Raw genomic sequence first — 27,416 nt, 5'->3', positions numbered from 1 at the left:
TTTCTTCTGACTTACGGCCTTTTTCTCTTTTTGTATTTCTATTAACAGAAAGCTGACCTTGCAGTTGCACCATTGGCAATTACCTATGTTCGTGAGAAGGTCATCGACTTTTCCAAGCCCTTTATGACTCTTGGAATAAGTATTTTGTACCGCAAGCCCAATGGTACAAACCCGGGCGTCTTCTCCTTCCTGAATCCTCTCTCCCCTGATATCTGGATGTATATTCTGCTGGCTTACTTGGGTGTCAGTTGTGTGCTCTTTGTCATAGCCAGGTAACATGTCAACTTTTGTGATTTTTTTGGCAATTGTTACCATTTTTTCTTACTAATAATTGTCAAAAGTCACAAAACTTTTCTTACTTTCATACTCTTATATTTAAACTTCATGATTTACAGAAGAATGATGATGAGGGTTCTCACTATTAATATTCTCCACTGCCATACTAAGTATCCAGTTTGTTACTGGACTTTTTCCCTAAGTCTTGAGTATGCTAGCTAGACTTCTTCTTTTATTTAAAAATATAGATACTAAAAAGTTTTTAGAATAGCTTTTCCCAGTAAGTCTGCATTTAGAAACATAGGTTTTGCATGTTTTATTTTGTTACCCTGACTTGTTTTTATGCTGTGGTGCTCAGACTCAATTTGAGCACTTAGCTGCCCACACTAATTCTAGATGTCCAAACTGTGCCTCTACCATTTGAAAAAGTTTGTGTAGGTTAGTATCTTTGAAGTAGGGTAACAAGATTTATTTTTAAATTTTGTGCTAGCTGAAACCCCTGAGATACTTCACAGAATTTAAAGTCTCGGAGTGGAATGTTTTCAGAAGCTTAGTTGAGCTTTTGGAATTAAGGAACTCAATACATCAATTGTTAAATTATAAATTGATTTGATATACAGGGCTCACTTTTTAATCTGTTCTTTTCAACTGAAATGAGCAGAAAAACATATTTCGTCAAAAAATCCCAATATTTTTACCTTTCCTTCTTAACTCATTACAGCTGAGTTCAGATGCTCACATAAATACAGACTTACATGTGACTTTGGCTTTTGTCATGACAACAAAAGAAAAAAACTCAGAACAGTGTATGTAATCTCTTTTCCCCTTGTATTCATTTGCAATTTTTAAAAAATCAAATTTATATAAACTATATTGGCTTTTATCTCTTTAATAAGATAAAGTTTTTTTATTTGAGTTGATAATGAAATCTCACTTTAGTACTGAGATTTCTGTGATTTCATGCTGTGGTTCACAGTAGAATCTTCATATATTTCTTTTTCTATTGTTCTGTATTTAGTATCAGGATTCTCCATCTTTCTTTGATATTGTCTGTTTCATTTTGGAGGAGCTGTATAATTCCTATATTTGGAGAAACAATATTTTTAGAAACCAGTATAAAAGTAATTTAGCACCTATAGATGAAGTACATGTGTTATTGAAGTAATATAGATAACACTGAAACATATTTTGTAATGAAAGACTTTACCATATACCTTTTAGAAAAGTCTGCTTTAAAGAGCCAGAGCTATGTTAAAAGTGTCTTGAAAGACCCCTATATTTTAGTGGACTATATAACCAGAGAGTACAATAGCTTCTGAGGTGTTCCTGCCATACAGATACCTCTGAAAGCAGAGCAGAAAATAAATCACAACTATTATATTGTTAAATGCCTCAAGGAAAATATTTATTCATATGCCCGAAAGTTTTAACCCTACTATTATCACTGAAGGACATTTTCAGTGTGATGCACAGTGCTTTTGACAGGTAGTTCCCACTAATGTTAGTAGGACTTGTATGGCTGAGTTCCTACTTATGCTTTGAAAATGTGCCTTGATGTGCTTTTTAGGAAAGATAGATTTTCTTGGAGGCTTTTTTTTTTTTTTTTTTTTTTTTTTTTAAGTTAGGCTAATTGGCCACTTGAGCTCACTAGCAGAACGGGAAGGAATATTTATTTTTATATAGAAACACTAGATAATAGACCAATAATGCTGACTTTTTTTCACTTGTCTGTTTTTGTGAGGAGCACCACAAATGCCTAATGTAATTGGAAACATTATCTTCATTGTAAAGCAACATGGAATATGTTTTACAGTGAGCAGAGAAGTTTAGTTTTTGTAGAGTTTTATAAGATATTATTTTACACATAAATTTATACCAGCCTTCATAACTAGAGATTTTTAATATTTCTTAACTGATACAATCAAATATTGATAACACATTTAGAAATAAAAAAATGTAGGGTTATGTAAGACAATCTACAGATTTTATTAATAATCACTGAATGGAATGACTTAATAGTATGTGATAGCATTTTCTAGCACTATTGCTCATAAAAAGAAACAAGTTTAAATTAAAAGTTGAATTTCCTGCTGAATACTAAGCAGAAAGAAAGAACATTATTTAAAAGTTAGAGACCTATTTGCAAATACAATTTAAAAAAATTATCTATCATGTAAAGAGAGATACTTTAAAGTGTGGAAGTGAAGAGGACTTTGTGGCATAGTGGTATGTATTTTCAGTACAGATTACAGGTTAGGTATTGCACAGTTGATGATGTGCTTTTCAGTCCTGGTGTTGTGAAACTCCTGCATGCCACTAGTTTAATAGGTTCTACCCAGAGTTTCTTATTACGAAGATTTCTATTCCATAACAATTCTTCCATAGTGGATGTTCAACTACCGGTGTTTCATAATAATTACTTTGTGTTTCATAATAAGGTGTGCCTTTGTTTGGAGCAGTGCTTAGTATGTCTTTTATGATATAATGTTTTGTAATTATAGCTCATCAGAGTGTTCAGTATAGAATATTTAGCTTAAAATTGAAACCTCCCATTTTTGTGTCAGATGTTTTGTGATGTCATTGTTTCACCACATCTTCCAAACAATGTCGGCATGTAAGAGCTTGGTACATTGAAAATAGAAAGTACCATTCTATTGTACCACTTGGATCTCACTCATTAGTTAGTGGTGTGGTGATATTTAAGGAAAGATGAAGAAATCAGTAAAAGGTTCAAGAATTTTTAAGAATGAATTGCTGAAAATACTTCAGTAGAAAGAGAAATATAACATAAATCTATATCAGTCCTTTTCTTAATTTGCAAGAGCATTGGATTTTCCTTCCAATTTGAGAACCATATATAAAGAGCCTTGCACACTCAACAAGACAACAAGCTAGGAAAGATTTATGTCTTAGCTGGAGGGCTTTTCTATTTTATTTTCCTCTTGTACTTCCCCCCCAAAGACGATTTTACTTTTGAACAGACAGATTTTGCGCTGTGGGTGGGATGAACCTACATGTGTTGTACATAGTGTTTTCTTTAATTGTCATCCTTTGACTGTGCTTGCTCCATAGATACAAAACCTCTTAATCTTGTTTGTTGCTGTTGTTGAATCTCAGTAGTTAGGGTGGTTAGTCTGGAAGTTCATTGCTTTGTTGTACAGACTGAAGACTGATATATAAACCCAGTCTTCTTGACACTAAGTCTATTCATTTTCTGTGAACTGAGAAATTCATATAGTATTTTTTCCTCTTGGGGCAATAGTAATAGATCTTTCTGGTGCAAGATAGCATTGTCTTTTTGTGTCTGCTAGCAGTGCCTTCTGTCGTCTGAAACCCTGTTGCATTCCAATACCTTAACTTTATGCCCCTGCCTTTACTAGTTTATTTGATTAGAATACCAGTTAAATTCACAGTTTAGATATGATTAGAAGGAAAACTAAGATCTCAACAAAGCACACCAACTGTGTTTTGGACTTCTGTCAATTACACAACATTTTCTGATCTGTATAATCAAAAATCTAAATTAGTGGAATTTCTTTTTATTTCTGTCTGTTTCTGCAAACCATTGTTCCATTTCTAAGCAACATGCTGTTTTCTTACAGTGTTGTATATCAACTTCGTAGACACATATTGTCCCTTCTTTTCCATCAGTCTGAATACAAGAAAAAATGCTTCCTATTCTTGGCCCGCAAAATCTAACATGTTGGTTACTGGAGGATTCTTCCCTTTCTATGTAGGAAGTATGAAGAAAACCAGTTTTATGCTTTGAAAAATGCTTAATGTGTTTTATTTACATAGGTCTTCCTATAAATTACTTTCAAAATTAATCTTCAGCTCGATTTTCTTATGATTAGATTGTATTTTTGAGCCTCTTATGCATAAATATAAATATCCATGTCTTTTTGTATCTTTTCTGACAACAGAGATTGGAGACTAAACTCCTTAAATATTTTTATCAAATAATTTTATGCCTAATTTACCAGATTTCAAGTTACTCCCTGAACACTGATGATTTTTTCTGTGTGGTAAGGTCTTTTTTTGCTGAGAACTTATCTATCTGTCATAAAGAAGTTTACTCTTAAGTGATATATCTTCAAAACTGGAAGAGATACAGCTGCCTTAGTAAGGTGCTTCACTTTTACAGATCAAATGTGAAGCAGATAAACTATCCTGGATAAAATTGTCCTCTCTTGACCTCTTGTGCTTCTTTCACTGACCTGTCTGAAGTATCAGTGAATATTGTCCAAATACACAACTATGGTCACTGCCATAATTGCTAATTTTGAATCATGGGTTGTCATTTTAAAGGGCTTATTGCCTTTACTTGTAACACATTTTTATGCTAGGCTTTCCTGCCTTATCATCCCTTTGAAATTATGCTTTTCTATATCTTCTAAGTCAAGCCCTTTTGCTGCTTACAGATGCCAAAGCATTTGTTATCACCAATGTTTTCATTTCCTTGTAAGCACTGATTAGAGCACAATGAACGTTGCCTCATCAACAAATTATATTTTTCTCTTACCAGTTAGAATAAAACATAATTAAATAAGACAGGTCTCTAGAAGTCTTCACACATTTATCTTAATCTTTTCTATGAGAAGAATCTTAGGAATAGCCTGCTGCTTCAGACTGTAACAGATGCCTGGGCATTAAGTCTTTCTAGAATGCATGCATATCCTTTGACATCTCATCAGTCTTCATTTGTATTTTATATTTTTGATCAACTGGTTTCTGTCCTTTATCTTGTGTGATTGATTCTGAAACTGCTCTTGAAAACTACCTTGATGGAAAGGAATGAATAAAGGAATGAGAGGAAACTACTTTTCCAGTGACTATGGAGCTCTGGTTCCTAAATTACTATGTTAATAATTAACCAAGTGGAAGTTAGCATATTTGCCCTTTATTTTTAACAAGCATTCTTTCTAAGAGAATTTTCTCTCCTGAAATCTCCCTGGAGAACTACAGCATACCCTATGGAGTGTTTTCAGGAAGAAATTCATTATCTTATAGGGCAATCCAGATGTCAATACTGTAATCTGCTTCTTTTATTATCTTAGAGCTTTAAGATAGTTTTGGCTCAATTGTAATGCAAAGTATTAATTTTTCCTCTGTTGTAATACAAGTGTAATACATTTGTCACTCTGCTAGAAAATGCTGTGCAAGTAGACAAGGCTAAAAGCACGCCAAAAATTACACACTTACCTAAATTGTTCCATAACAATTATTTCAAAATCAGAAAATTTTTTCTTTGAAATCAAGTTGTATCTTATGACCCTTAGCTGATTGCTTCCAAAATACTGTGTATAGTCTACTTCTTTCCATATAATTTTTTGATGGTTGAAAAGCAAATCCTTGCTAATGCTAGCGATCATCCTTACTGTCGAAAAAGAAATTAACTGTGCCAGCCTCTGGAACAGAATACTGAGTTTTTTTATCAAGCGTACCTGACAGATTGCATGACAAGAATTTTTCTCTCTCTTTGATGACTTTTTAAACTTTTTTTATTCATATATTTGCGTAGCTATACCAAGATATCCTTTGGGAGAATGTTCTAGAAAACATACTTGCTGAACTAAATTTCTTCTCCTTTCTGTGTGAACTAAGAAATTTTAATTTTTAAATTCTAACTTTCAAATGAAGTTTCAATAAATGAGGTAATATAAAGAAGACACAGCAGTTATATCTTACATCTTTTTTTTTTTTACTCATAAGCAAATTATTAAGAACTGCTTTTTTACTTAGTCTATCCTGCTAAATGTTATAATATGAAAATGTACAGTAATCTTGTCTGGACAGCAGTCACTGGAAATTTTGTGAGCAAGATTTGTCCATGCTATTTCAAATATGCTCATATATTTCTAAGTAAGCTTTAAATTGGTTAAATAGTTTACTGTGCTTATGCCATTTATGTTCATATAAATCTATAATTAGTAACAGTAATCAAGTAATTTTATGTGGATAGCACACAGATCTGATGATCGGTCTATTTTCTATATAAAAATGCAAAATACCTTGGAAATATAATTCCTTCTCATAGTCATTATCTAGGTTGTGTAATTATTATGAGAAGTTATGATTTAGATCACAATCAATGCCATAAAATCTAAATGTTTTGGATGAGGACATATGGCTTAAAGAAGGACATGTGTAGCAATGAGTTGAGCAACAATCTCTTACTTTGCATTTTGACACTTAGAAGAATGATTTGAACTCTCTGATTCCTCCAGAAGAAATTTAATGTTAGTTTATGAAATTTGTAGTTTATAAACAAGCAACTCAGTATGGACTCCTCATCCTAATCCCTCAAGGTTTGCTTGAACCACTTCTGAATTTTTCCCATATCCTTCAACTGTTCAAGAAGGAGCAAGACTTCACGAGGTCTATGAGTCTACCTACAAGCATAATAATATCTGCATAATAATCTCTATTATAATATTGCTACAGATCACAGTAAGAGAAAACTTATCTTTTAAACTTCTTAACATATATATCCTCCTTACATTTTAGGGTTAAAAATCCCTCTAAAACCTTGCTATATCTGTGGTAGATCAGTCTGAAATCGCAGATACTACTTGTCATGCATCAAAACAGTGAAGAAACTGCTGCCAATAAAATAACTGAAATGACTGAGGCTGGCTGAAAAAATCGTAACCAACTACTTTAGCAGTCCAGCAGAAAATATAGTACTCCCCATTGGCTAAATCTCTGTATGTATGCTGAAGAAGAAAAATATATTAACTTGAAGAGAGTCAGTTCTGGATTCCTATTTCAAGAAATTGATTTTTTTTTTCCACTTCTCGTGATGTAGGTATTTTAGGAAAGCAGTAGATTTGATGACTTCTGCCTCAAGGAAATCACCTTGTAATACACCTTTTTTGTCCAGCTTCTTCATCAGTATGTTTTATGTTAATTCTTGTTCCATTGTGGGTTACCCTAATCAGATTTTGTTTGTTATTGAAGAGTATAGAAGTATCTTAATAATGCTGTATAGAATTGAAGATGGCCTAGAAACTCCATCCTTTCTGTTATTTTTTTTTCCTCATTGTTTTGGAAGACATTGCAAGGCTCTACAATTCATTACTAATTATCCAATAACCTAGGTATTTTTAATGGCTGTGCTGAATGGTAACTGTTCATCCTTAAGGAATTTTGTGTCTCTTACTACAAGCAACTCAATCTCTTCATTCTTACTTACTTAAGAACCCATTCTGACTTTTATGACTTCCTACATACAAGTGTTACATATTTTAAAACATATATTTCCTCTCTCTATTGATGGAACATTGCTATGCAGTTTTGCATGGAATCTGAGGGTATTCATGCAAAGTTGTTTCAAAAGTCATGTTGAACTACTTTTCATTCTGTGATCTCTTCTTTGTTTCAGTTACTCATTTACATATTTCACTGAGTATTTCACTGCCCAAACATGTCAGGATCCTAAATATACTTTTGAATCTCAACAGTACCTTGAATCTTAAGATCTCAAGCCCTTTAGCTTCACTAAAGCTCTTGGAGAGGATTCAGTTGGATAAACTGTCTTTACTAGTAAAGTCTTCTAATTTTTCATTGGTGAATAGCTGATGAAATTGAGTGTACTTCGTGGCCTTCTATTTTGATTTTTGACTGACTAGAATTGTTCTATTTGATTCATTGTGTTTCACAGAGTTCGTTTCTAGACATATGTCTGAATGCCATTCACTTTTTATCTAAATCATTATTTCTAACTGCCTGTGACAGTTTAATAATTACATTTGCAATTCCTTCATCTTTAGAACAAGCTCAGAGATGCTGGAAGATATTATGCCCCACTATATTTTCATTTCTTTTCTGACATACATAACCCTGTCCTACACACTCATAATTGAGTTTACATGCCCAGTTTCTTGTGACTTTATTTTTGCACACTCTGGCCAAGTTAAAATGTTATAAACATATATATATACTAAAAATTATTTTTGAAAATGTCTCTGTAATCAAAACAGTGATATTTCTCATAAAAGACTTGTAACTGTCTTTAGCTAATTTGGTTTAACTGAAAGCAAAGTAGATGCCATCTACCTAATTTTGTGTTTTCAAATGTCTTGGATAAACAATTCCCATAAATGAGTCAATATGTGAAGACTGTTTTGTCAAGAGTTCTATGGCATCTGACAAAATAATGTTTCATATCTACCATGGGTAGTGATTTGTTAATTTCTCTGTGCTGCATTAACATCCATTAACAAATAATGCCATAGTCCATGCTTGTCATGCTTGTAAAAAACTGTCTGAGGAACAATTTTTTTTTAGTTTTGAAAGATTCTTTACAGTGCAGGGGTTCATCCTTATTTTTAACAACCTTTGCTAATTACCAGCATATCTAGTACACGGGAAGAATATTGGATTGCCTTTATGAAGTAGTTTGCTTGAAAATAAGTTGAGTCTCCAGAAAAAGTGCTACACAGTCAGTTTTTTTGAAATTGGATCATTTAATTCTATTTTGTCAGAAGCTTCGTTTTCTATATGTGACAAGAATACACAAGTTTAGATTTGGCACTTTGTATATTTATTTAGCAGATGATAGCATGCAACACTAAATTGCCTAAAGAGAAGGCAGATATGCCTCTATACATGAAGCTGAATGTTTTTAAAGATAAAGAGATCCTTTTGAGAAAGGTCAGTGCCTCTTAGGTTTTTGGAGTTAGGGGACAGAAAGTTTATTTGCTTTAATTTTGGTTTGATTTATTTATGGCATGTCTAGCATTTGTGGGGAGAAGGAAACTGTAACTCTCACCATAATGCATAGCAGCAGTTTTCTCATGAGATATGCAAAACCTCATTCTCGTGAGATATGTAGTCCCCCAACCTAGTGAATAGAACACAAGGATCTACTGGAATGGAAATAGAGTCACGAAACCAAGAAGGTACCTCAGTGTTTTCAAAAGATTTTGTTAATAATTGGGTGTGACTGGTAATTTGAAAATGTGCAAGTTAGCTGGTTGATTCCTTTTCCATTAACACCAGTGTCTGAATTTACAGAGTGCCTGATATATCGGAAAATTAATTCAACCAGCAGCTGAACTGTTGGGTAGTATTTTGTTTGTTTGGTTGGTTTGGTTTTATTTGTTGTTGGTTTGGTTTGTATGTTTTTTCCTCCAAAGGCAAAACAGAAAACTAATTTAGGAGACATTTTACTTATTGAAGTAATTTCATGTATGCATCCTGCTTGGAACACTTGACTAACAGTAAATGGTCTCCTCATAAAAAAAAGTAGAGGTTATGATGAAGTGATGGAAAGTTGAATGTTAGGACTCATGGGTTCTATTTATCCTTCTTCTAGAGGACCCAGAAAAATAATATTGAGCAAAAATGACTGAAGAATTGAAGAACACTTTTTATGCTAAATAAGCCAAACATATAAAAAATATCATTATATTTTTGCCAAATATGTGGATCCATATCCAGTAAATTTCTTTATTTAATCTAAATTAAGAGGTAAACCATTGGAAGAAAAGCCAAGATGATCTGATGTCTATTAACCTTGTAGAAAATTCTAGGAACAGATGTTAAGAGGAATGAAATAGCAGTTTATGTAGGATAGTATTTCAGAGTTCTCTGTTGGATTATTTGGTTTCAGGATTACTTGAAGGATAGGAAAACTTGGGTGATAAAGGTATTTTATGAATTTTACTCCTTTATTCTCTAAAATAAACCTTGAACTGTTACATAATGCTAAAAATGCACATGCAGTTCTCAAGTACTTTAAGATATTTGTAACTGCATAGTCATTTTTACAATTGTTTGGAGTAGTGGAACTTGCCTGTTGGAATCTAAGGTGTTTTTGTTTGTTTGACTTGGTTTGTTTGTTTTTATTTTTTTCGGTTTTTTTCTTTTTTTTAAATTCTATTTTATTGTAATAAGCATAGATTTCTGACTTCAGAACCAGAGTTAATTTAGTTTTTGCAAATTTAGCTAAACCCAAATTTTCTAAACCTCTTTTCTCTCAATCATCATTATCCATTATCTTTGGAGAAATAAATTGAAGTAGATTTTTAAATAGAGCTAAATTAAAGGGGAAAAAAAACAGAAAAAGAAAAACCCCAAACCAAAATAAACTTAACAGAACTTTATCTCTTTGAAAGATAGAGCATATATTTCTTGGAGGAAAAAAATTATTAGACCTAGGTCATAGTTAAACATTGTACTTCAAACCAGAGGCATGTCTTTAAAAGAAGTAAGGAAATAAAAAGTGAATATTTCTTGACTTTAAGTCCTATTCACTATCTTGAGAAAAATGAGATTGTTCTGTACAAGTTCCTGTAGATAGACATATGGGAATCATTTATCTCCGGATCTTTCTGACTTAGTTGTTTCCAGTTTACCTTTCTTATGCAAGACTTCTGCCTCTAACTCATTAGAGAGTATTAGTCATTTAAGCACTGACAGGGCTTGATCAGAAATCAGTCTGAAAAAATAAGTATGATAATTAGTTTTGATACTGAAATGAAATCTGTAGTGTGTCCTTCCAGCGTTTCTGTTTTATGTGTATGGAAGTCACTCAATGTCAACTCAAATGATGGTGAAATTGCTTTTGTGTAAATCCAGTCATGCGTTTTTAGGCTTAAGGATAGTGGGTGGCTTTTTGTTGTGCTGTTTTGTTTCTTTGTTTGTTTGTGGTAATTTATTATATTCTTATAAAAAAATTTGTCTTAAGCAACAAAGGTATCTTTCTTACAGGAAAATTATTTAACAATATTAAAAGTTTTGGGCACCATGGTTAAAAATCCCACATCAGCTAAGGGATATAGATTATTTTATTAGAAAATTATAACGGTTTAAAATATCAAAAAGTTTGCCATTAATAATAATTACAGCACATCAGAGACAAGTTTAAATATAAGTAATTTTTATTAAATAGGGTTGTTCTGGCACATTATACTGTTACAGTCTCATTATACTGTTTTGTTTTGTGTTGTGCCATCAAACATGTGGCACCTTCAGTTGCCATTTAGGATTTTTCTAAACTCTTTACAACAGATAGCCACGAGCTGTGAGAAAGAAACATGAAAACAATGTTACTTCAGTTTGATGAGATAATTCATATAATTTCAGAACACTAAAGATAGCAAACCACCCAGATCTACTGCCTTTTTCAGTTTTATTTTCTTCTTTCCTCAACTGTATGGGGCAGGAATGCTGCATGGAAAACTTTTTATGAGGTGAACAGTGAAGTGGTAGATAGCAAAAGAAGGTTATACAATTTCTTTCTCCCAGATATTCTTGTCCTTTCTTAGGGGAAAGCTTACCTTTACACAGAACAGGGTAGCTATTTGCTTTTAACTTATTTCATTTTTAGAAGTAAAGTTATAGTGTTCTGCACTAGAGAACCCTTACCAGGGATATCAGATAGTTTTCAGCTAACAGGAAGTACAATTAGTTCATATTCTGGAGAAATTTTCTTGGTAGATATTTCGGATGGAAAATCAAAAGACGTATAGTGTAATGAAGTTTCAGAGTTCCTTTGGAAGGAATTCCACTGCTTAGAAAATTCTCTGGTTTTGTGGCTGACACAATGTAACCAATGAGCCCTGTTCAGAAGAAAAATGGAAGCAGGCTGCGAAATTTTTTGCATTGCACTGTTTTGCTGTGTTCATGGAACGTGGAAAATTTAAAGTCAAGTTGCAAAAATACCTGAAAGGGGCTTCAAATTTGTCATATTTATCCTCCACACACTTCTCTCTCTTTCTCTCTCTTGTTCTCCTCTTCTTCTAATGGGCATGTTAGAGGAGAGTCAGTACTTAATCTTGTCAAAATCTGGTCAGTGTGCCCTTCATTTATTGCAATGAAAGGAATTTTCACCTTGCTTCAAATGTAACTGTAATTGGACAAAATTACTAGGTAGATGCATACCAGAGGCTCCTTATAACTTTCTGCTCAGCTGCTGTTAGAAGCTCAGTTCTGACTTCAGCCTAAAGGTCGATGGGGATTTTTAATGTTCATAACACATTCCTCATCATCCTGCCTTTTATACTGTATAGTCATTTGTGCTTGAACGAAAGCAAATGCCAACACCTGTAAGAATGATGGTGCTGTGCCTCTATGCACAAATAAATGACTCCACATCTGAAAACAGTGAAGATTTCTGGGTCGTAGGGGAAGCTTGATTGGGCTTTCCTGTAACACAGCACAGCTTTCAGAGCATCGCTGGACAGGGTCATGTCATGTTGTTACATAGCCACCACCAAATAGTTCCTTTAAACAATTCACAGTTCAGAAGGGGTATTTAAATAATTTAAACAGTTAAATAGGAATAAAAATTCTATGAGCTATGAAGAAATTGAAGTGAAAAATGAGTAAATTTCTTAAGAAGTTAGGTTCAGCAGTTATTGTTTTTCAGCTATGTAGGCAGGAGCACATTTCAGTTTGCTGTTTACATTGTAAAGCATGAAAATTTTGAGGAGGATTTTGAAAGAGAAGTATTGATTTCCACCTTAAGGCTATTCTCACATGTAGTCTGGATAAGATTCAACTGGCACTGGTGGAATAGCTACACAGGTTATCCTATGGCAGTGGCATTAAAATCACTTCCGAGTTTGCCTTTTTATTGGGGAAGAGCAGTGGATACAAGGAACAGAAAAAAAAGAATAAAATCTGAAAAGTTACATTTCAGATTAGTTTATGTGGAAAGGAATGTGTTTGAAAGTATTGAAACTTGACGGAAAGATGTGCAGATATACGGGACAGGAGTGTGCATTTGCTGCCTTTGCAGAAACATACAAGCTGCCTCTAGGGCCTTTATCTCTGAGACATTGCTATTATAGCAGCTGAATCTCTTCCATGCTCTTTAACTCACATATATTTGTTTTAGCAGTTTGGTCAGAGATAATAGATTAAATTCAGGTAGGCCATGTGGTATTAGAAGCAGCATGTTTTGAGTCCAGTGACAGGGTAAATACAGAATGAAGTCACATGAGTTGTCCTTAGTAATAAAAATGTTGGTGTAATTGACCTTCCTCAGAAAAGAAGAAAAATAAAGGCCTATGCATAGCTCATTTCTGTTGGAAAGAATGTTGCTGCATATGCCCAGGAACAGTTTGGATCTAGTCTCTACATTGTTGAAATACTACTTCTAGAATCAAAGTTTCTTGGAGAAAATATAAAATAAATATTCTGCTGAGTCAAGACTTGAAATACTTAGTACCCTGACAGAGTTTTATTAAACTGGAGAGCTGGAGGAGTGAATTTCAGCTAACTGATAGCTCTATGAAGGAGACATCCCATTGGTGGTCATGTGAGGATGTGAGTGCCTGATTATCAGTGCTGTCAATCAAGGAAGCACTAATATTTCATTAATATTGAGCTGAATATATTATAGGTAGCTCATATCCAGGCCGCAGGGTGTTATTTCAAGGTGAGAGGAAGGTTTCTAGATAATGAAAAAACTCTAAACAAATAAAAAAATCCAAACCCAAAACAATTTAAGTATTTATCCATGATCGGGATATTGATCTGCAGTTCAGCGGAGTCCCTGAAGAAAACCCTTGTAGTTCAGCTGCAGTTATTATCAAATTTAAAATGTGTCTTGTGTTTGAATTCCTTTAACCATGGCCATTCCTGAAGAAAGCCTGTGTTCCATTAGCAGAAACTGATATATTTACACAATTATTAGTACAGTTGAAAATTGCAATGGTATTATCAGAAAGGAGGAAAAATTTTGTGATCAACTGTCTCTAGTACATGATTGTTCTATCACGTTCAACCTCTCACTGGTTTGACAGTGGCACAGTGCATTCTAAAAACTTTGTGTATACTTTGCAAGGGCTGGAGTTCAGGGATTGCTTGCTGCCACAGAGGGCAGTCCCATATGATTAAATGCTCCATCATCCCAGTTATCCCATCCACAGTTCTTACCAGGATTTCCTGACTCTTGAAATCACACCTGGGTATTATCTGAGTGTAGCATAGGCCAAAGCTGTGAACAGGAATGCCCTAACAAATAAATTATATGGATGATCACATGCCGATTGCTGAAGCCTGAGTCCTTCCCTACACTTACTGTAGCAGATATAACCTTGACAGTTCATAGAACACATGAATTCCTATTTATTGCAAATTTTTAATGAGAAATTAATGAAGTACTTTAAAGGAACATTATTTATATATTCATATTTTGTACAAGTATTAAACAAAAATATTATGCTCTTTTTTTTTTTTTTTGAGTGGGTGGAAAATCAAAGAACAGCACCACCCCCCCAAAAAAAAGGCAACCAAAACCCCCTAAACCAAACCATAAAACAACAATTTTCCAGGTCTTAATTTTTGATGACAAAATTTTCATAATCTCAGAGTGACATAGAAGTGCAAAAAATGCTCACAAATAAATACTTCAAAATGCTCCACGTGACCCTAATATATCACAATTAAAGTTGTTACTTTACTGGTTTTATTTAAAGGATGTTCTATTTTGACAATTTTAAAAGCTGAAGGAAACATCATGTTGGTCTTGAAAAGGTTTTAATGGCTTATTCTCTAAGTACAAATTATATTCAGTGTGCTTATATTAATAGATATTCTATTATGAGGTGACTCTAGTGTAATAATATTTTTTTATTCATGTCATTCTGATGAGTGACATTTAATGTATGGTGAAGTACAGCAGTGAATTGTTATGCACTCTAAACTAGATATTTCCTTCGCTACGATGTTAAATGTTAAACAAGAAGATTGTTGCAAATTGAATAGAAAGGCCAGATTTGTTATAAAACCTTTGAATGACCAAACTTTTTTTAAGAAGTCCATGTATTTTACATTGCAAAATATTATTCACACTTCATTATGTACCTTTAGGGGACTTCTCTGCAGTATCTAACTCTTCCCTGCAACTTGTGACAAACTCTTGAATAAACTGAAGAAATTAATAAATGTTTCACTTTTAAAAGAGGGAGTATTTGAATTTCTCAAGTACCTCTCTTATACTGTGTTTTATTCTCTTAAAGAGAAATAATTAATTTATTACTTTATATTGCTAGTACAGAATAGACTATCACTGTTTTATATTACAAATTTACAATCTTATTCATAGATATAGAACAACCATCACAAAAAAATTATTTAGATAAAGATCTTTTAAAGATCTCTTAAACAGTAGTGCATATGAATCCCTTATTATTGCAAACATGCCAGTCAACAGCATGAGCAACTTTGCAAGGCTCATACTTAACTTTAAATTGAAAATTACACACTGTTGGACTAAATGCACCAAACACTTGCAGACTGGGTTTCCTAAGAAAAAAGTATTTCAAGGTAAGGGCAAATATGGGATATTATATCATGAAGTTTAAGAATTACAGGTAATCCTTCAGAGGCAGTGGTTGGTATGTGTTTTTATTTAAAAAAATAATTAAATGAAGACTGAGTGCAATGCAGCTCCTATACTTTATGTAGAATATTGAGATTTCTTTAAAATAGGAAAACTGGCTAAATATAGTCTTTGAAGATGTGCCAGCTTGATAAGAATTTATGTAAAGTACTTTGTGAGAACTCATCCCACCCTTTCAGTTTAGGAACATTACAAAACGTAATGAAGTCCATGACAGTGATAATACTATCACTATTTTAAACTATCATATATACAAGGAGTAACATTCTCCAGACAAAATAAAGTAATCATTTGTAGAAATATATGTAATCATTAGGGTTTACATAGATCTGTTATTTCTTATGCAACATATATGATTTCTTCCCTGGGAGCATGAAAGCATTTCCCCCCCTTTTCTTAGAGCATGGGCTAAATAGCAATATGTGTTATTTCAAAAAGTTGATCTAAGATATTGCTAATATTTTGCTAATGCACACTGTGCATGTTCTTTGAATAGTCTTTGAATGCTAACAGACCAGATTTGCTGATTTTATGTGACAATAACTTCTGAGTTCTAGATAAAGACATCAGTTTCTGTGATTTACTAAAACCTTCTTGAAGGTTTGTTTTGGGGCATATAAAGGAGGATCCATGCTAAAATTATTTTTCTTTAGATTTGATGGTCTAGGCTCCAGGAGCAGATCAATGAATTTACATGGAAGCAGCCAAGTTATTTTACATATTAAACTTAGCAGAATTGTTTTATTAGCATTCTAGGGTTGCTTAATGAGTCATTCTTAATTCAGGAATAATTTAAAGGCAATGGATATAATATATACTTATTGGAACAATTATAAGCAATATGTTATTCAAATATTTAATATATATTAAAAGAATTTAAAATTTAGGAAAAAATAGATGCATTTTATTTTTTAAAAATGAAAGTACTGTTTCACAGTTTCAGGATGTCAAAGGGTTCACTAGTTATTCATAGGCATTGCATTTTTTGAAGCTAACACTCTTCACAACACAGAGTATCATTATTTTCTTGTTGCCACATGATAGAAAGATTACTTTCATTCAAATATGTGCAGTTTTACTAGAATTAAAAAATACAAATATTCCTTAGTCTGTGCTAAAATAAAGTAATTTAGCTATATAAAATAAGTGCTTTTAAAACAGTAAGTTTTCAATTAGAAAGCAGGAACACAAAGGAGAAATTATGGAATTATAGCAAAGAGAGAATTATGTGGAGAAGATAAATTATGGTTTGCTATATGCCCTTTTTCAGAGTACAGAAAAGGAAAGAATGCTAAATCAAATTGAAAATAACAAATTTAAAACAGAAAAGAGTATTTAATTACTTTTATTCTTGTAGATTGATAATTAACCTCTGAAACTTTTCTTAGGCTAAAATAAAAAATGAGTGCTTTGCAATAAAACTATAGTGATTAGAGATAGAAATGCATCTGAGGCAGTTCTTCGTGTGTGAAGAAAGGGGTGGAGATTATGAAGAAGCTTTCTCCATAGCATGTGGGCAATTTCAATTTTGTCATACTTTTCAACTTCACTTTTTTTGCATCTTCCTATGAAGTGCTAGTACTAATATAGTCAGAAACAGAATGTGTTTTTGTAGCAACTTTTCATTATCTCTTTTCAGAGAGCAGTAGCGTTGAGAAAAAAAATCATCAGTGTGGTAAATAGATTTTCTCATGCTAATATTTACTCTGATAACAGTCGTACCTATTGTGAAAATTTTAGTAAAATAGTAAATCTACTTCATAGATGGTGCTGTGTAATGTCATTTTATTTCATGTTCTGTGCATTCCATTAACCTGTTTACACTGTCTATTGTGAAAATTCTTTGTGCATCAGATAAATCCACAGGTCAATGCATAGATTTGGGAAATTTTACTCTAGACTATAGGTCTATTACAGCATCCCCAAAGATCATGGAAAATATTTTCATCAACTTCTGTAGTCATTAGTAAAGGTCCATTTGAATATGTAAACCAGCAAACAACATGGAATGCAATTAAATAGAAAAAGATATTTCAGTGAGGTGAACACATACAGCATAAAATGTTCTCATGAGTTTCTTGAGTTAGTATTTGAAGCAATGGTGAAAAATATGGCCTTGAATTTGGGTCTCTATGAATGTTACTGGCATCATGACCATTATGAAACAAAAGCTGCAACTGTCATCTAAGTTGGTTCAGAATATGCACCTGAATATTTATTTTACTATAGTAAGTGACAATTAGGTAAGTTTTTCCCTACTTCCCTGTTAATAATTCCTGATTTATGAATTTCTGTCTAGCAGTTCAATTAGGTTAAATGATTTGTTGAGACTGAAAGTTGTGGTTGATTAAAATAGCTATAAATCATGACAGACAGAGTGGTAAACAGGTAGGTTTTTATTCTTGTGAAAAAGAAATTTTAAGAATCATGAAAATATTAGTTAATGCATTTGTCAGTTGAAGACAACAATGTAGGAAGAAAAAAATAAAGACAAAATTTGATTCTTAATGATCTACAGACAATTTTCAATTTAGAGGAAGGTTGTTGTTTGGGCTTTTTCCAGGCATGCTTAATAACTGCTGATGTTTATGCAGTTTTATCTGTAATAATAAATGTCACCTTTTGTATTTAAAGTCAGAGGATAGAAAAATTTATATACATCGGTATCTTTGAAAGTGTCTCTACCTGTTTACTATGCTGTCATTATTAAAAACCTCACAGACAAATATTATTTCACTTTTATTTATTGCATGTATTTTGATATCCATTTTTAAAAAAAACATAAAAATGCACATAAATAATTTGTGCATATAAATAATCATAAAATGCAATGTGAATGTATATATTTTATAATGATAAGTAGTATTTTTCATTAAATTAAGAATATATTTTTTCATATATTGTATTTGATAATGGAGATTCAGTAAAAGGTATTGTATATACATTTAAAATATTGCTAGGGGCAATCCAGATATGAATTTGCTGTGTCTTATTCAGTTTTACATTATATTAAATCATGACATAAAAGCAAATATGTTTAGTTAAATTGGTAGTGACATCCTTTCCTTTGAGAATACTTCATAAAATCAACATGTGGCTTAGTTGTTTGATGCTTAAAATAATCCTGCTTGCATTTTCACCTAATTAACCCAAGAAAATCCATTGGAATATTTAGTTCTTTACAGTATTTTTGACATATATTTTCCATTGATTAAAATTCAACCTTTTTTTCCAAGTAAAAAAAGAATCCGTACAATAGTTTAGCCACTGATTTTTGGTTTTGTTTTAAAGAACAGCAAGAAAAGAGGATTTATGGTCAGATGAAAATATTTTTTCTGAATTGCCTAATGTATTACTGCTGTTTCATTTACAGAAAACAATATTGTTCTTTTGCATAAATTTTTCCCTCTTAATTCTCAAATTTAAAGCCACTCTGCCATCAACGATGTATGTATAAAAAATTGCCTTATAGCAGGGGAAAAATTATTCAGTCACAATATAAAGCAATTCTAACTTGGATGGATTAATTTTACTGTGATATCCAAATGAGTTAAAGCAAGTTTTGGGTCCATTCTGTCAGTCCTTAATCACAGAAACACGGATAAAAATAACAGAAGTTTCTCCATAATTATTTTGTTCTCTGTTTATTGCTTAATGAATGTTTGAGGGTTTTTGTTTTGTTTTGTTTTTTAAGGATAAGCCATAATGAATTGCATGTATATTTCTACAGGGAGAATATAACTTGAAAATTGAGTTATTGCACTTGAACTTGGCTGAAACTGCACTATGTTGAACTCTACAAGTTTTTTCAGGATGGTGTGCTCTTTACTAATGTATCCAAATCAAAGCAGCAACTATTTGATTTTTGGTCTTTTTCTTTCAATTTTAGAAGCAGGCATATTTAGCATATGAAAATGCATAAGGAAGAAATATTATCCATCTCTTTAGCATTTATCTTTACTGTTTGATTTAATTTTTTGTGGCTAAAATTAAAAAATTAAAAATCAGGTTGAATCTTTTGAGAAGTGCTTGTGACAATAGAGTGCTTTTTATATTTTATCATTCTGACCAGTTTTTCCTTGTTTGTAGTGAAAAGAAAATGTGCAGAGTCAAAGCAAAATGTTTAAACAAGTATTTGAAAGCATATACTTTTATAATCCTCTTATTGGATTGTAAAATATGGAAAACTAGTACTATTTCATGTAGTTAGACAATAATTACTCAGGCAAATTTGAAAAGACTAGGCAATATTTCTTGAACTGCTTGATTTTACAGCTATTATCAGATAAATATATCAGAAAAAAATCTCACGTTGCCTGAGACTGTGAGGAATTTCATAGTTGAATGACTATTTAGATATGACTAAACAGGATTCTTAAGAGCATGAACCTGAAGTGATTCATTTTTTCCGTTTACTCAAGAGATCTAGTGATTATGCATTACTGATATTGATTGTTGCTTGACTTAATAATAGAACTGATTATGTCCTGTTTCATTTTCTGTCTGCTTTTCAAAACTGGAATGGATCATTGCCATTTGTAGTAGCTTGAGATTAGATCACCCCAGTTGAATAAATGTAGCTGGGTCAGAACAAATTACCAAATGTGTTCACCTCTTCAGGATGAGTGGCTACATGAACTGCACTGTAATTTTCTTTTATTTTTTGCGTTGTGAATAAAACTAGCAGACATTGCGAGCACAACTACTAGTAAAATGAAGGTAATATGAGTTTGACATGATAACAATGCTATTGTTAATGATTTTTACGACTTCAGAAATTGAATTAAATTGAAAAAAACAATGTTAACAATTCCAATAGTATGAAACCAGAATGTTCTGAATAGATACATGCATAATTTGTGGCTCTTCCAAATTTGTAGTAATTTTAATTGAAATTCTTATTTACATATAATTGAGCCACCCAGAGAGAACCTACAGCAATAATTCCTAAGCTCCAGTGTATTCCTGCTGATGTTTCCCTTTTCTTACAACTGACTTGATATTTTTTCTTCAGTCTTTGTTTCTGGAGTAACAATCCATTACAAAGTCCATCCAGCAAGATTATTCTTCCTGTACTCTTGGATGTGTCAGTAGCAAAACACTTCTAAGGAATCTATACATTGCCAGAAAATACAGTGAGTCTGCTCTGAAAATTAACAAACGAACATACCCACATCCATACCCTCATTATTCTTTTTTTTTTTTTTTTGGAACTCTTCCATGATGCAGATAATATTCTGTTGTCTTTGTTCCATAAGTGATTTTTATATATGGTTTTCTTACCATGTTCTTTCAGAAAGATTTTTTATATTTTGTGTATAACAATATTATGTATGGGTCAGTTTGATAGTAATAACTGTTAAACATATTTATATACTAGAGAAACTCATATAGAATATTTCAAGAATATCTACTCATGTTAAATATTAAATTAGTAAACAACCTACTTTTTCTGAGGAAAATGGGTTAATTTCCAATGACTCTCATCCCAAAGGGATTAAAACTGAACCGTGTAGATTTTATTAGAAATCTCTTTGAAGGACAGATCACAGTTTTCCACTGAAACAGCTCTCATTTGCTTTTCATCAGCAAGTGGTGATGATTTTGAATGCCTCATCTTTCTCTATAATCCTGTGATAATTGCATCCATTTAGTCTACCATGTAAGGCATCCATGCATTTTAATCTTTTGTTTACAGATACCTAGCACTTCTCATGCTTTCCTGTTGAATGCTAATGGAGAGCGCAGGTCTTAGCCTATTCAGGATAAATAAGCAGTTAAGTAAGAGCTCTGAGAACGACAGCCTCACTAAACTGTGTAATGAATTGATCAAGTGTCATTTTTACACATAATTCTGAGAGATTGCTACCAAATGTTTAATTTCTAGAGAGAGACATTTATGAAAATGCATTCATTAAAGTGATAGAGTGTGCGTTTAAGTGCATTTCTGCATTTTTGTCATTGTTTTGTGGCTTACATCTCCATTAATTGAAAAAATATGTCCAACCGGCGTAATTAAGTTCTCTAAAACCTTTACAAAGGAATTCATGGGGATTCGATATCTCTTAACTGATGGCAGTGTAAAGACAGAACCTAGTGGATATAGAACAGCTGACACTTTTGTCTCCTAATTTACTTTCAGGAAATATATACTTATGAAAAGATACAATGAAATTAACTTACTGGCAGATATGAAAAAATTTTTAGAGAATGATAAAAACAGTGAGATTGTTTAAAAGGATAGACGTGTACTAGAACTCAAATCCTGCTTCACTTGACTAGAAGTGATTTCTTTGATAGGCTTAGACTCATACAAGATGTGAAACTATAACCTACACAAATCTGAAAATCTGAGAAATTTAAGAGCCATTTTTCCAGATACATGGCACTGCTTTTCCCCCATTCTTTCCCCAGATATATGCATTAGGAAATTATAGTCTAGAAAAACAACAGCAGTAACAATTATTAAATACTTTTTGTAATCAAAAATTTAAAAAAAGTCTTCACTGTGGTAATAGAAATATCCAGCCTTTATATTTGTGTTTTGCAGTAGGCTTGTCCCTATTGATTCCTTTCACTTACTGTGAGGAGCTGGGGTGTCTTCTGTGACTTTAGACATCTGAAAGCAAGTAGGACCAGGTTCTTCCTTACACACAACATAGACTGGACAAATTTACAGGCAGTGTTGCAGTCTGAATGGAGGAAGTTCTGATGCAGCTGATAGAATTCAAGAAGGCAGTTCAGCCTGCAAGTAACTCGTTCTCCTATTTCTGGCAGCTACATCTAGTGCCCCTGTGAGTCACCTAACAATAGTACGTGGCCTCCTTCTTACACTTTTCATTTGCACTCTAGACAAGAGATCAAGAGCAAAGAAGCAAATAACAAGAGATCAGACTCTTTCTTGCCTGAATAAGTAGCATGTAATGAAATAAAAATAAAAGGGATCAATTGAAAACAGAAAGCATGGTTTCTTGGAAGATTTGCATTCAAATATATAGAACAATTTAAAATATAGAGAAAACTTATTCATTGTGCAATATGCGCCAAAACTCAATACTCAAACTTCTATAAAAGTAGTATTTTGCTCTACTGTACTGCTCTTTCCAAAGAAAACCATTTTGATACTTATACAACTTTACATTTTCATCCGTTTTCATAGTACTTATAGAACTGAGGTACAGAGTCCAAATACAGGACTGTGTTTGAGAAGAGAATATAGAATTTTTGATAACTTACTTTTGCTTGAAGCATATTCTTTTTCTTAGTTTATTTAAAAACTCTTTTAGGTTTTCTTTCTGTTTACTTCCAGTTAACGCTCCTTAATTATAATTGTAGCTTTGATTTTTCATATTAATAATTTTTCCTGTTCAACTTTGAGTAAGTCTCAGTGTGTTCATGTCATGTGGTAAAAAATGAATTTTCAGGTGAAGTATAGGAGCTCTAAATTGGGGTCTGGGTTTTGAGACAGTATATACTGTTTTTCTCATAATGGAATTAAAATTGTGCACTGGGCATTTGTAGAGTTATTACCTGAACCAACTTAGGAAATATTTTTCCAGGTAGCAATTGAAATGCATTTTTGGCAGCTAGTAGTCTTTGTTCTTTTGTTTGTAGATATGCAATCTATACTTGTATATTTATATCTACATATGTGTATATATGTAGGTGATGGCTATGTATGTGATTTGCATTCAAGAATCCTGATTTTTTTACAATCTTATTTGTCAGATGGCTTTTTCTTGAGGCCTCAAGTATTGTGTTATTTTTCCACAGGTGTAGTAGTGGGTGAGTCTGAATACTCTGTATACATGGCAGTTTGTCTAAAACCTAAGGAGGACAGAGCAGTTTACAGGGTCAACTTAAATTTCCTTGTTACCATTCCAATTTACATGAACAGAGAAGATCCTCAGGGATCTCTTGCCAGTGTTAAGATGACTACTATTACTGTTCCCATGGTAAGCATTGTACAGGGAGTGATTGAAGCCAGGTTCTGTGGAATGAACTTCAGCTATCTTCCATTGACCTCAAAGCATTTGGTAAATTAACCTCAAAATCAGTCCTTGTGTTTCTTCAAAAAGAAGTGCCTTATATATTTAAAGAATCAGTTTACCCTTTGAAATGCATTTTTAAGAGTTTAAGTGGATGTGAATATCTGTCTCTCTACTCCTATTTCCTTGTTCTCAATTGTCAGTGAAATATCCTTCTCTCCTTATTTTTTATTTCCCCATTAAGGCATTATATTCTCTATAAACCCCTTAGACAAATAATTTCCTATATAGACTTAAATTTATGCTTATTGTTGCAGTACATCGGAGCCATCCAATTGTCCTCAGTATTTATTTTACTAACAGTAGTTTCTGTAGTGTCATCTCTTAAAATAATATGTTCAAACCTCAGGAAACAATTAGTGATGAATAAAGCTGAAAATAATTTGAGATTCAGCTAAGCAGTTCAAATGCTCACTGAAGCCGCATGGTCTTTTCTTTCTACATTCTTAGAAAGACATTTAGAATTATATCACATCATATACTGTCTTATAATTTTATTTGTTGATTTAAAAAAAGTTAGAGAATTCTGTAAAAATAAAATAGACCAGAAAATTTTCAAGGTAAATTTGGGAAATGTAGAGCAGAAATACTCCAAAGCAGAATACTGGGGAGAAATGTCATTCTTGTTAGGGAGAGTCAAGCTTTTGACTTGGTGGAACTAGCTATTTCTAAATATGGCTGGAAAGCAATCAGTTGTCATATCAGGAATAGAAATCTTGGAATATTTTTATCCCCAAAGAATATAATATGTTGTTTGGTACAAAATATCATATCACCCTACACTGAAACCCATTTTTCTGGGAGTAAATTATATGACTCACATTATAATAACTTTCATTGACACGGTGTCCCTCAATAGCCTCAAAGTGTTCAGTAAATTACCCTAAAAATCTATCCTTGTGGTTTTACATAAAGAGGTACTTTGTATGTGTAAATGCTACCTTAATAAAGTCTGATGAAACACAAGTATGAGTAACTGCTACCATTCTGTTCAGCCATTACTGCTCAGGATATTTAACCTCCAAATCAATTATAAAATAAGAGATTCTTAAGAATGTAACTTAAATTAATATTAAAGAATCATTATTTATTTATTATTATTTATTTTAAAGAGAATTTATATTATTTGTTTTAAAGAGGACTGATATATGAAGGTATGCAATTTTGAAACAAAAGAATGGGTGATTTTTTTTTTAATTAATGAATTTTTATATTATAGCTAAATTTTCTACTCCCAAATAAATCTATCCTTACTGCTACAATAAAATAATAATGCTCATTATAGTAATGACATTTATGTCTCAGTTTTACTCATCTTTTGAAAAGAGGGTTTGAAACGATTCTGTAAGCATTAGAAAGATAAAATAATAACCTTTTTGTATTTCTGAAACAACTTTCTTTTTAAAAACAGCTCACTTTCTTAATTACAGAAAAAAATACCTGATTTATAATTCAGTCTCAGTGGAGGATGTTGATATCAGTTTATATAAAAGTAAAAAAAGTAAAGAAATTGACCATAATTGTAAATTTTATATTATATTAGAAAGCAAAGAGGGAAAGGATGCTCAAGAAATGTTATAGAGATTGCTAATATAACAATCATATAGTTGAAAGATGATTTCTTAAATCATGACAATACTCTAATTTGCTTTAGGCTTTTCATTATTGCTTAATACACACTACCAAGAAAACCTGAATGGACAAAACCAACCCAAAACTTGTCTTTTTGAAGCAAAGACATAGTAATAGCTGGCTTAGAAGATTACAGTGTGTGAAAAAAAGCAAACAGCATTGTTTTTTAAGAAATAGAATAGGTACCACTGTAGTCTGTTTTTTCCTTGGTAGAGGAGTGAATTACCAGGTGCTTCTCTGCAGCTACATATGACAGGCAAAATCTCTTTGCATGTCGTAATTAGTTTACAGCCCCCTATAGCCCGGAGCCCAGCAGGAATTATTTGCAAGTAAGTACACTATAAACAAAAAGATGGTCCTTGTTGTAAAGAAGCAAATTGCTTCTTTGATCATCAAGCAGTTTTTTCTGATGGGAAATGTTTCTCTTATTTTAGAAGTGAATATGGATGGAAAGCTAAATCAGCAGAAGTCGTAAGAAAGCTATCTTGTTTCAGGTTGTGATTGCTTCTTGAGATGAGTGCTAAACTTGGTGAATTTGGGCTATTCTAAACATAAAATGAAAATAGTGCAAGTTTATTTCAATATAATGGATTGAACAAAGCAAATAAAATTTTTATGCTTGTAGAAGAAATATACAAAAGAAACAAGTTTAAATGCCTTTCATAAATTTTTATAAATCTCTGAGGTATTTAGAGAATTTTCGTATATTTGTTACTAAGGCACACTTTGAATGAACTTAGATTCAGACAGAATATCTTTATTTGGTATCTACGCTATATCAGTGGCTTATCTATGTTACATTTATACACTGTATTGTTCAATGCACAGAGCATTGCATGCTCACAGCAAGAAGAAAAACTCTCCCAAAGTATTAATGGAAGATCATAAAAATACCACAGTCTGAAAATACAATCTAGTGAAAAGTTAAAAGAACTACTGATATCAATGGCAAAATTCACATCACGTATTCCAGACCATAGTAAGAATAAGGACATACAATTGCACTTTTTTTTTTTAATATTTGTTTGTTTCTTAAGTTATCCTCTCTCTCTATATATATATAAGAATATTATGAATATTCTTAAATTATCCTTATGACATGTGTTAGTTTAAATTCAGTGAAGGTAGTTTAAACAGATCGATTTGACCTTACAGTCATTTGTACAGACAAAAAGATGATATACAAATACCTTTAGTGACCAGACTTCCATTAAGAAATGATTGCTTACTTTTGTTTGACTGAGGTCTGTATTCTTGATTTCACATCTGGAAGCAAAGTCACTGTACAGCCGATAAACAAAAGCCAAGTCAGATAGTCCAGAGATCTAGTGGGCAAGTATGCTTGACATTACAATAATTACTACTCAAAAAGGAAAAGTTGTGTATCAGGACTCGTAGTGATTGCTAGACTGCTTGCAATGCACCCTTGCAACACAGCCCATTTAGCCTAAGTAAAAGCTGCCTTGGGATGTTTAGTATCTACTTGCTGTGTCACAGATTGAAATGCTGTGTTTTATTGCCTTCTTCTCTTCTAAAAAAATCATTATCTTGCTTCAAAATTCTTAGTGGAAAAGTGGTTACTTGTTAGAAACTACTGAAAATAAATAGAATTCAAAATAAAAAAGAAAAAAAATAGAGAAGAAATAGTCTTAAGCAAGAAAAAGTTTCATCTTTGGGACTGTGGATTTAGTAGGCATTAAAGGTTAATGCTGGAAATACTTTGAAATAGAGGAAGATAAGACTTCTTTGATACAAATTGCTGACAGATATATTTAAGTTATTGGATAATCTGTGAATAGGCCTAATGTTATTACTGAGACCATACTTGTTACCTTTACAAACTCAGATGTTACAAACTTGGAGTGTTTCATCATAAATATGATTTTTATTTTGCACATGACCTGCTTTTCTCGAAACAGAACAGTGCTCCTGAGAGATTAGTTTCTATGTAGATAAATATTAGCAATAATTGTCTGGTTGAATGAACAATAAGCTTTATGTTTCCCTCTCATACACGCATAAGAAAAGATTAGTTTCTCATGCATAAACTTGCAAAAATTTTTCCTCGTAAATTAAAATTTTTGTAGCATTTTACATATGCT

General features: G+C 32.3%; 1 protein-coding gene across 5 annotated transcripts in view; it reads left to right on the top strand.

Moving 5' to 3' along the window:
• The window catches only part of GRIK2 (glutamate ionotropic receptor kainate type subunit 2), a 358,831-nt gene that overhangs the window by 223,108 nt on the left and 108,307 nt on the right, over positions 1 to 27,416 (top strand). For all 5 annotated transcript variants that reach the window (XM_088161975.1, XM_014880418.2, XM_088161972.1 and 2 more), the window contains one exon: positions 49 to 272. In XM_088161975.1, the coding sequence (XP_088018101.1) occupies positions 49 to 272 (224 nt within the window). The remainder of the gene's footprint in view (positions 1 to 48; positions 273 to 27,416) is intronic.

Source organism: Sturnus vulgaris, chromosome 3, assembly GCF_052056855.1.
Source record: "Sturnus vulgaris isolate bStuVul1 chromosome 3, bStuVul1.hap1, whole genome shotgun sequence".
NCBI classification, from domain to species: Eukaryota; Metazoa; Chordata; class Aves; order Passeriformes; family Sturnidae; genus Sturnus; species Sturnus vulgaris.
The sequence above is the reverse complement of the archived record's forward strand: the minus strand, read 5'-3'. Positions and strand labels throughout refer to the sequence as shown.